General features: G+C 40.8%; 1 protein-coding gene across 4 annotated transcripts in view; it reads left to right on the plus strand.

The window, feature by feature from the left end:
• Positions 1-11,039: 11,039 nt before the first annotated feature.
• The window catches only part of sorl1 (sortilin-related receptor, L(DLR class) A repeats containing), a 91,519-nt gene continuing 91,054 nt past the window's right edge, over positions 11,040-11,504 (plus strand). For 2 of the 4 annotated variants that reach the window (XM_085184684.1, XM_085184686.1), the window contains exon 1: positions 11,041-11,503. In XM_085184684.1, coding sequence (XP_085040810.1) covers positions 11,183-11,503 — 321 coding nt within the window. In that variant the 5' untranslated portion in view covers positions 11,041-11,182. Of the gene's footprint in view, position 11,504 lies in introns of all 4 variants that reach the window. The other 2 variants (XM_085184685.1, XM_085184687.1) reach the window with 2 other exon arrangements.

Raw genomic sequence — 11,504 nt, forward strand, 5'->3', positions numbered from 1 at the left:
TAAGTAATTACAGTCACATTCTTCTTAATCGTTGTTTAATGATTCCTCATAACATACTGTAACGTCCCAATATGGCGATAACGCATCAAAGCTCTAATTCAAAGCTAACAACCATTAATTTAAGCTAAAAAAGACAAACTGTCTGCTAACTGCTTGTCATGAGGGGTACCTTCAAATCTCTTCATTTTGCCCGGGTGAATCAAATCAATTATACAGAAAAAGATTAGAGCTGCCTGTGAGTGAAGTGTGTACGGGATGAAGCTGCTGAGCTGGTGGATTTCAGTGCAGATCAATGCTGCTGCCTTGTGGCATGAGAGTAGATTATGACATTGTACAGATGAACCAAAGAAGAAAGTACAGTTAGAGATATGCTTTAAAATGGCCAGGCTGTGGTAATGATGCTCAACTGCTTCTTTCCATCTTTAAACAAAACTCACCAGTAAACATGACTTAGACTTCTTGGTCTCTGTCGCTTCAATGTCTGATGTAATATTTCATGTAATTATCCTTTTATTGTTGTTATTATTAGTAGTATTTTGGCCTTTCTTTATTGACTGGGGTCAATATCATGTCACTCTCAAGTTCTTGAGGGGGTGGGGGGTCAGATACAGGACTTCCACCCAAGACTCTGCAGTTTTATATTTTAATTCTTCAATGTAGACCCACAACGACAATGTGTAAAGCAAAAAAGGAATGGTTCTCACATTCCTTATGTTACTCACTTATGTTACACAGTAGTTTTGTTACTGGAGGAACGAAGTACATTTCAAGTACAAATGAATCCCCCCCCACCACCACCACCACCAAAGAAAACCCAGCATCTGTAATATTTCATTTTCATAGAAATAGAGTAACTTTTTTTAATGAAGCCTGTAAAAACCGTGAGATACCGTTTATCTCAGAAGGACATGTAGTACATTTCCACAGTAGCAGCTGTTATCTGGCCAGCTTCATTAGCAGATGGCGTCTTGTGTTTCCAGCTGTAATGGCCACCTGTTCTCACTCGCAGGTGTGAAACTGCTGAAATCTGCACCTTCTCACAAGAGCCACGACCTCCGTTGTCTCTAGTTCACGTCCCTTTTTTGTAACGTAAAGTTCTGTGCAGCAGCTGAATACAATTATGTCGTTGTCCACTTTATATTTATTCATATTTATATATGTAAGACAAAGTGCTATTATGTCACCACTTAGTATTTTCTGTAGTCAAGTATTCCAGCGATTCATACATGTAATTTCAGCTTGTCTCATATTTGTGTAGATGTTTATTCGACGTGTTTAGAGACTTTTGACCTGTTTTGGGACTTTTTTGCTTCCCCTGTGTTTGTTTTCTGCCTCCACGTTTGCTTACTTTGGATCTTTGGCTTTCTGTGTAACTGCTACCTGATTACTCGTATTAACAACATGGCTGCTGTTGCCAGGCAGGAGAGGAGAATGCTAAACGCTGCTGATTCGGCTAAACTTTCTATTACGTTGTAGCTGGAACTGTAAAAGCAAATTCAGACCAAACAAACAAACAAAAAACAACAACAGCAAAAACACGATAAAAATGTTATTTAAAATGATCAGGTGGAAATAATCAATAATCAGAGAAACTAAAAAAAAAGTAATACCTTCCATCAGTTCAAAGATTTTATATCAGAGCAAAATGAAAACATATTCTAGTCATTACCAGGTTTTAAAATGAGATCAATAATAACACATTATATATTACATCATGTCTCTTCCTGCCACAGCACTGCTCTGATTCTAGTGTCATGTAATTAATATCCTTAGTCTCCTTATTTTCTTATTATATTGTTTTATGTACTTTAATCGTGAAGGTTTGTATAGCAAGGCCACTTTTGACTCACAAACTAAGTGCTCACCCAGACTGAAAACACGAAGTGTAGAGCTGTACAGCATATTAATAAATACAGGAAGCCAGACAGAAAAGAGGAACTTTGCCTTATAAGCAATGTTTGCATTGAAACTGTGACGTGTAAAGCAGAGGCGGAGCCAGACATGGTATACACCCGGGGCTTAGCCCTAAAGGGTAATACGCATGTGGGATGAGGGTGGGGGTTGGAAATGACAAAAAAAACCTGCTGTGAAGTTGAAGATTTATTAGGCTGTGTTGTAAGCTTTAAAAAAAAACTTAATATGTGAAAAAAATATCACATATGCAGCTTAAAAATAGTTTTTTACTTAAACAGCAAGGCAGAACGAAATTAGGGCTGTTTCAAGATACGGGGACTAAACCCCAATTCAACCACACACAGAACTGATCCGGAATGAAAACAGTAGAATAACAGTTCAAAATCAGGACTACTTTAGGACTTAACAAAGAACCAAAATCAAATCTAGATGACAGCAGCACTGAAAATCATCACAGATCTGCACTACACTGACAACCCCTCTTTATTGTGGTAACATGAGCATCTTCGAGGCTTGAGTTTTGCAAACCTATCAATGACATTTTCAGGGTCAACATTATCCAAGTATTTCTTTTCAATAGATAATATGGCCAAATCATCACCTCTCTTGTCCCATGGTCCTCCTTAGCCACATGTGGAGACGACACAAGGCACTAAACGAGCGCTCACAGCTGCAGCTACTGACAGGAATGGTTAATGCAATTCTAAAGATGACCTTCAGAGTTGGGAACATGTCCTCGTCAAGCAAGTGGAAGGCAGTTGTGATGTCGCAAATGTTCTCTTTTTCCATTTTTCTTTTCATGAAGTTTTTTGCCACAACAAGTTCTTCAGGCTTTATCGTCACATGGTGGTGTGCCGCAATGTTTTAAGGCATCTTAAGGCATCTTAAGGCAAAGGAATGTTGGGGGAGGATGGATTGCATGCCTGAACGCCCTCCATTATTTTCTGTCCTGCCCCAGAAAATTACCAATATTAGGGGGATTTACGCACAGTCGTAAATTCCCACAGTGTGAACTATGTGCTTCGAATATTGTGTGTAGTTTTTGTTTTATACAGTTGTCAGCAAGGTTATTATCGTTAACGAAAACTAACGAAATAACGAAAACTAGAAGTGAAAAAACATTTTCGTTAACGGAAATAAAAATAAAAACAAAAAAGGAAAACTAACTAAAACTGTAATGAGTGTTCACAAAACTAACTAAAATTAACTGAATTTACAGCAAAAATGTGTTTAGTTTTCATTGATGTGTACGTGTCATACAATAGTCAAGGGTGAAAATGAAGTTTAGTTTCCAGATTTTTTTCTTGCTGTGTCTCATTATGCCAGCAGGTGGCAGCACGTTAGTCGAGTCGTCTGTGTTGCTGCTCCGTCCACGCGCAGAACCATGTCAGGAAAAGTCGGGAGCCAGAGTCCAATTTGGGATTACTTTGAATATGACTGTGTTTTGGATAAAGCAAGTGTCTTGTAGTGGAAAGAGACAAATTATGAGGGACATTTCTAAAGGGAAAAAAATCCCACAAACCTTAAAGTGCACTTGAAAAGCTCACACAAGAAGGCTAACCTAGCTTAGCTTGAGAAGGTAAGGGAGCACACTCAACCCTCATCCCCAGAAAACAGAAGCTAACCCCAGGCAAGGCAGCGTGATGCATCCCGAGACAACAGGACGGGGATATCTACACAACTGTGTGAGTCAATTACCTTCAAAAAGTTTATCAATTCACTTGAACCAAAATTACGAACACCCGGTGCTGCGAGAGTTAATAGTCTCATTGGGGCCAAGATATACATTTTATAGTTGCCTGGTATCAATGGTTGTTCATCTGCCTTTATTTATTTATTTAAAGAACCCATAGGTGGGAATGTGAGTTGTCTGTCTCTGCGTGTTAGCCCTGCGACAGACAGGCGACCTGTCCAGGGAGCAGTATGGTAGCTGGAATAGCAACATACCCAAGGATGAGCAGAATGACTGATATGATGAAACTGGGATTTTGTTACACTTAATTATTGCAAACACAACTAAAAGTATAACTGAAACGAATCAAAACTAAACTGAAACTAAGGATTTTGAAAAAAAAAAATTAAAACTAAACTAAACTAAACTAGCAAACAATTGGTAAAAACTAATTAAAACTGATATAAAATTGAAAATCTGAAGTCAAAACTAAATAAAAATAAAAACTAATGAAAATTGCAAAACTATTAAAACCCTGGTTGTCAGCCAGGCATCTAACTATGAAAAAATTACACTCCAAAAGACCCTGGGCTTCTGACAAAACAACCCGGGTTTAAGCCCAGTAAGCCACGCCCCCGCTCCGCCACTGGTGTAAAGTACCAAAATAACACCTATATGAGACACACTTTATGATTCTAATGTTAGAGATCCTGCAACTGGCGTTTGGGCTGTGCAGGGGTCTCTCTCTTCCGGAAGATGATTGAATAAAAAGAAATATAAATGTTTTGACCACTATGAGTCGGTTTTCTCTGTTCTGTCATGGGGACAAAAGAATCGGGGTTAATACTAGTTGTTTTCAGCCATTCTCCCATTGATTTGCTGCTGTGCTTCGGGATCGTTGTCGTGTTGCACGAGCCACTTTTAGCCAAGCTTTAGTTCTCAGACAGACGGCCCCACATTTGACTCTAGAACACTTTGGTAAACAGAGGAGTTCATGGTTTATTCAGCCACTACGAGGCGCCCGGGTCCTGAGCTGCAAAACAAGACCCCGACTCAGTTAGCTGTTTGTAAATGGACTGCAGCGCTGTTTCCATCATGCACACATCTCTGATTTCCTCTGTTTGTCCAAAGCACTGTCAGTCACTCATTAATATTTGAGTGGTAACATTTTTACCTTGTTCAAAACACAAGCGTGCACAAAAGATGGGACCAACATGTTTCTCTACAATCACGGGGCAGGAGTGTGTGCCTACGAGAAAAGACGTGGTTCGTCAGGGCCAAGGTGATCTTGTAAATTTTGCAATGAAATTTGTTTCCTGAGCAGATGACTCCGAGGTGACAGGCAGAGGGGTCTCCAGAAAGCTGGAGTGGAAAGGTCACGAACGAATGCAGAACAGGTGTCAAGCCGAGAGGCTCCACCTGCAGCACCCACAACTCCCTCGGAGTAAATATAAAATGGACTCTTTATAACAACACTTTATACAACATGTTTCATACACACATTCATACTCAGATCAACATATTGATGTTCAGTATTTGTGCCAAGGTGCTGATTCTAGCACACTGGAGCATCCAGGATCAAAGCGCTAACCTTCCGATTATCAGAAGAGAGAAAGAGAAGCTGAAGGAAAGGAGGAGGAGAACTTTCAAATAAACAAACATTCCTGACATGAAGAATAAAGATGATGTTTGTAGCAGCAAACAAACTTGAGTAGATTGGTGGCACAGACCACGTCAATGACTTTGTATAAATGTTCAGATTTTCTTCAGGTCTGTTCTTCCATTGAATCAGTGTTCAGCTGACACTCGGGTGGATTTGATGGAGAAACAAACATGGCTGTGTCTCACATTGTAGCTGTTTACACCTGCACTGCAGCCCTGAGAAGTGAGAAGGCAAACATCACAGCCAGATCAGGCATTAAACAATCTGTAGCCCGTCATCTCCTTAATGTTCTACTTCCTGCATGGAGGCTCCAGGAGTGATGATACATCTAGAGCTGATAGTTTGCTGTATGAAAAGAAGAAAAGAAATGTGTTGATTCGACACAGATACGGTAAACGCTGGTCTAATAGACTTAACTGGTTTCCTCAGCTTTAGCCTACACTATTTAGTACTAGTTGGAACTTACTTTTTCCAGAGCTCCCTAATAGTTCTTATCCATTTCACAGTTACTAAATATGGTAACATCTCAACATTAGAATAAACTTGGAATGAATGGAAACACATGCAAACAGCAACATTAGTTCAAAAGACTGATTTGCAGAGGCTGATTGGATCAGGAAATTATTTTCAGCTTGATTTGATTTAGTTAGTTTGTATATTATTTAGCTGGTGCGTGTTTGTAATCAGATACACGTGAGGTGTGTTAGAATATCTGTTTAGGTTTTTAGGGGAAATCTTTTATTGGTGGCGGTATGACCAGCATCTATTTAAGGCGGGTTTTTTGAGAGGCTGGGTTGTTCATTTTTAGATGTGTCGCTGGTGAGCATGTTAAACCTCTGTACATGGAAAAAAGAATATATTCAAAGCTTTGAAAAACGACTGAAGGCTCGTGTGTTTTTTTTCCCCATCTGGTCCCCTTCACATCACCTTGCGACCGTTACAATTTCAACACATGTATACACAGTATAGCTGACATTAGCACTGCAGCAGCTGAGCAGTCTGAAGGTGATGGGAGAAGCCGCTCTTGTAATCAGGAAGTTAGCTGCTTCATAATGACAGCAACTTGACACACACACAATGGGTTTTGTGTACAGTTAACCTCTTAACATCCACCAAGACACCAAAGACAATCTAGGGTCCAGACTACATGCTAAACAAGCCATTCTTCAGAAAATAGAAGATGAGATATTTGAAGTGAATCCTCATACTTTTTTTAAATTACACTTTTCTTTTGCTGGCATTTCCAAACAGGTGAAAGGTTTGTTAATTGAATACTCGATTTGGTGGAAGTTAAGACATTTACACCTGATTCAAACTAAACCAAACCAAAACCACTAGGCCTGTCTCTAATCTGCATTTTATACCATGATCAAACCCTGCTCCTGGCTGCACATTACACCTGTGATATTGTTATCAAAGACTAATTCTTTTGTCCAGTGGGAACCCGGTCGATATCCAAATAATTCAAAGATTGTGCAGAAAAAAGGAGAATCTTGGAGGATGTTTCTGAAAGTAATCTCTGAAGAAAGAAATCAATGAAAGTAAAGTGGAGGAAATCGACCACCAACTGGAGATAGTGTGGAGAAATGTGGTAATACTGCAGAGCTGTATAAACAATTTGCACTTTGACTGCACACATAGCATACAGTAATACTTTAAAGAGGATGGAGAAGCACAGATTTATCCTGTCACAATCCAGACTGAGCGGTAAGAATACCAGAGAGAGATCAGAGCCACGTTATATTCAGAGGCCATGTAAGGATTTGACTCACGAGAGTCTGTGTAGCTTCTGTTCAGGGTTGGCCGTCTCAGAGACTTTCTGTTGGTAACATCTACACGTCTACATGTAAAGTGATTTGCTCATTGTGCATTCTTATTATAGGAAGCAACACAATGTCTCTCTGACCATACATGAACCTGAATTCTTCTAGTGAAAATGACCATTTAACATGCATATACACTAAACAATGGCTTTCCCTAAAAAATCTGTACTACTGTTAGCTAATATTGGCAATATTATTGGTGTTGGGAACAATCCCAAATTCAGGTAAATTATATGCTGATAAAGTAAGGATGGTTTGCTCATTTTAGAATATGAAGGTACAGCTGAGGGCTAAAGCAGCTTAACCACAACTGCACATCTAAAAGTAATTTACTAACATGTTTTACAGGAAAACAATCAACTGTTTACTTACAGAGAAATGAACAGTATTGTTATTAGAATATTAGATATTTATGGTACTTTTAATGAGGAGAGATGGAATATCACCCAAATATTACATAAACGTTATAAATGGATTTGAATGCCATTGAGATAAATAAGTATTTGATTGCAAAGCAAAACATGACTTAATACTTGAGAAACGCTTAACTGCAGTAAAACATTTCTTGTGCTCGGTCACCAGGTTTGCACCCATCTCAGGAGGGATTCTGATTCCCCTCTATCCAGGAACTCTTTGAATCTTATGGGTTTCTTGGCTGACCCCCGGCAACTTCATCTTCTTTCCATAGGACTGAGGTCTTTAGCCACTCCATTGTTGCCTTGGTGGTATGCTTTGGGTTCCTGTCATCGTGAAGTGCAGCCCACAACCCATCTTCAGTGTTCTGGATAACACTCGTCTCCACCCACTCTGTGCTACCTGCACTACCTGACTTCAACTCTTTATAGTGTCCTGTCCATTGCTTGGGATGGATGACCCAGGGAAGTGTCCTCTATAATGTTCGGTGCAGTGACACACTGGATTGTAAATCAATCAATATGTGACTCAACTTTCAGCTTTAACTCTACAGTAAACTGTTTTTCATAAACTGTTTAAGGCAGACGTTTTTATAAATTGTCCTCCATTTTTAGAAGATCAAAATTAATGAGACAGACTAAACATAATTTTAAATATAAAAACTATTTTTACTATCTGGATGACAAAACTTTGCAGTCAATGACTGCCTAAAGCCTCGACCCCATGGTCAGCACCAATGGTGTTTCCTCCCTTGAGTTGCTCTGCCAGGCCTTTACTGCAGTCGCCCTACGCTGCTCCTTGTTTGTGGTTCTCCTCTGAGTTTACCTCTGTACATGTCAGACTTCATCCTTTTACTTATCAGCAGTCACATCATCGATAAACACTGGTGGCCTGGTTATACTGGCAGCATGACGTGCCCATACATGCAACAATGCTGTTCACTGCAAAGTCTGATCTGACCTTCCTGGTCTTAATCACTGGTTTGTACCTTCCTAAAAATCCTCTGCATTTCCAGTCGTGAAGGTGTCTCTTGATTGTGGAGACCTTGACAGGCATGCACGCCTCTGCTAAAGGGTGTTCTTGATTTGGTTAGATGTTTTTTTTTTACCGTAATTCTGTCATCATGTCCTTTAGTTGTCTTTTGTGGTCTTTCAGTCCTTCTTGGCATTGCTGAGCTGGTCACTGTTTTCATTCTTTCCAACAAGCTAAAGTTTTTTTATTTGGGTTTTTAAAAATGCAAAATTCAGCACTGTAGATTCTGATATTACGTCTGCTTCATTTGTCATGAGAAACGAGAGGGCAGGCCATCAAACAGCTTGTCACTGAGTTGGGGCACTGTGTATGAGCATTCTTGTTATTCTCTAACAGGTTCTGCAAAATATTTGCAAAATGAATTAAATTCAAGCTGAATGTCTGCACTTTACTCACATGTGGATTATTTGACTTAAAATCCACAGATGTTTACAAAAGCAGAAGAACAAGAATAACGTCTTTGCTCCAAACTTCATGGAGGCCACTTTATTTAGACCTTCACTATATTTATCCTTGCATGTTCACCTTTCACCTCTCTCCCCGATACTCACACACATCCATTCTGTCTTGCTCGTGCTGACTGTCCTTCCTCTTCTTCCCAGAGAAGAGGAAGTCCACCTCTCCAGACTCTCCTTAGGCTCATTCAGATCTCAGTGTCATCTTCATATATCCTCGTCCACAGAGACGCCTGCCTGACCTCGTCTGTCATCCTTCTCTTTCTCTCATTTTCTATATTCATCAGCTCTTCGAACTATTCACTTGTTAGCACATTTCCATCTTCATCATTAATCTAACCTGCTTAATCTCTCTGTCCAGCCAATGATTCCTATTCTCCTTCTTTAGTGTCAGTCTAACAGTCTAGCTTCCCAGTACTCACGTCTACTCATCTCTTTGATTGTCACACTTTTCCTTTCCTGTACTACTTCTTCCCACCCAGAGCTTTTCAGCTCCTCCCTGAACTCTGTGTAATATTCGTCTTTCTTCAGCTTTCACCATTTAATCCTTTCCCCTGCTTTCATTCACTTTCACTTCTTGAATTGAAAGCCATCCTACAGACTACCAACCAAGCGAGCTCTCCCCTGATACCATCTTGTGGTCTCCTGTCTATTTTAGATTGTAGTCCACCTGTGTGCAGCCTCCTCCACTCTTATGTTATCCTGTCTCTGCCTGTTCTTAAGGTCAGTGTTCACAGCAACCATTTCCACCCATTTTGTAAAATCCACAACCATCTGTCCCTCTGTATTACTCTCCTTAACACCGTACCTATCCATCACCTCTGTTCACTTTATCCGATTTCTCCAGAATTCCTGTTTCATCAAACATCCAGCCTGCGGGGCACGGATGCTGACATCATTCAACATCACCTTTCAATTTCCAGCTTCAAACTCGTGATCCTTTCCGACACTCTCTTCACCTCCATAGTACTGTTCACATTTTCTTCCTTCAAGATCACTCAGTTTCACTTCTTAACTATACTGTGCTCATTCACTGAGAGTGGCAGAACTGGAACTCCTGCATAAAATGAAAGCTAAGGGGGAACATCCAAGTCTACACAAAAGGGCCCTGTCTGTGTGAGTTCAATACCAGGACCTTCTTACTGTGTGGCAACAATAGCTGCTTAGCGTGAGGACAATGGTCATCAGTGCTGGGTGCCCATGGAGCTTTATATGTAAATGTGAGCGTAGCAATGATCCCTACAGCTAACTCAGAGCAATAAGACAAAAGATAAAGGCCTGCCGTGTGGTATCGTGGAACATCTGCATCTCTTTCTTCTCTTGTTCCCCCCTCACCCCCAAACCAGTGGCAGCAGATAGCTGCCCCTCCCTGAGCCTGGATCTGCCTGAGATTTCTTCCTTTTCTTCCCACCATTGCAAAAAGCCTGCTTATGGGCTCATTTGAGTGTTGTGGCATTTCTCCAGAATACTGTTGTCTCCACCTTACAGTATAAACCACCTCGACGTGTCTGTTGTTGTGATTTGGTGCTATACAAATAAAGCTGAATTAAATTACACTGAATGTCTTTGGGTGCTGTGAGTGTGTTTGAATGTTTGGCAAAGCCCTTAGCCATGAATAACACACAATGTGAGACGGTGTCACTAATGAGAGCTCAACCAGTCACAGATTAATTTACCACCGGAATGATTAATCTGCTACAGCTACAATATATTTATTGTTGAGGTGTAAGTGGTACCTTTGCGGTCTGGTTGTATTTCTGTAATGTTTTGTGTGCGATCGTAATAAACGTCGTCATAAATGTGCCCTTTGTAAAACACCGTTTTCAGTAATAAAAACGATGTTGATGTGTTACACGATAGCACTGCTTGCTGATACGTGTTACATAGCAGTCTGTTTATATGTGCACGGCTTTGGCTCGGGATTTCTACATTTACCAGTTCATGTAGTAGGCAGGCTATAACGTTTGTTGTTGCGTTGTTTTTTATTTGCATTTGTCACAGTTGTCGTTGTGTAATTCGTGTGCCTCCTTAAACAAATGGCGTGGGCACCGGGAGCCTTTGCGTGTGATACCGATCCAGAAAAAGCATATTTGAAGCTGAGAAATGTGGTACTTCCTGAAATTTCCCATGGCTTGCGAATGTAGCAGTGGCTGCCAGTAGAAGGAGCTCTTCGGTCTTACCTAATCCAAAAGGCAAAACATACACAAACATGGCGTTATCACGAGCGGGCGAGATGCTGTCCTCTCTTCGCTGTTCGTTGTATTTATTAGTCCTCAGCGTGGCAGGAATAAACTCGTCGACTCTTCGTCTTCATCCCGAGCAGCGTTACATGCTGCCGCAAAACAGAGGATTTTTCACAATAGAAGCAAGTGAGGCTTTACTGCACGGAGATGGAGGTGGCTCCGCGGCTCGAGCGCTGCATCTGCCCGCTCGCAGTGGAATCGAAGGCGGGTCGGTCTCCAGCGTCTACCCGCAGCATCGAAGTCGCCGGAGCGCTGGTAAACCGGCGATGCCAAAGGTGTACGGCCAGG

The sequence above is a fragment of the Neolamprologus multifasciatus genome, chromosome 14 (assembly GCF_963576455.1).
Source record: "Neolamprologus multifasciatus chromosome 14, fNeoMul1.2, whole genome shotgun sequence".
NCBI classification, from domain to species: Eukaryota; Metazoa; Chordata; class Actinopteri; order Cichliformes; family Cichlidae; genus Neolamprologus; species Neolamprologus multifasciatus.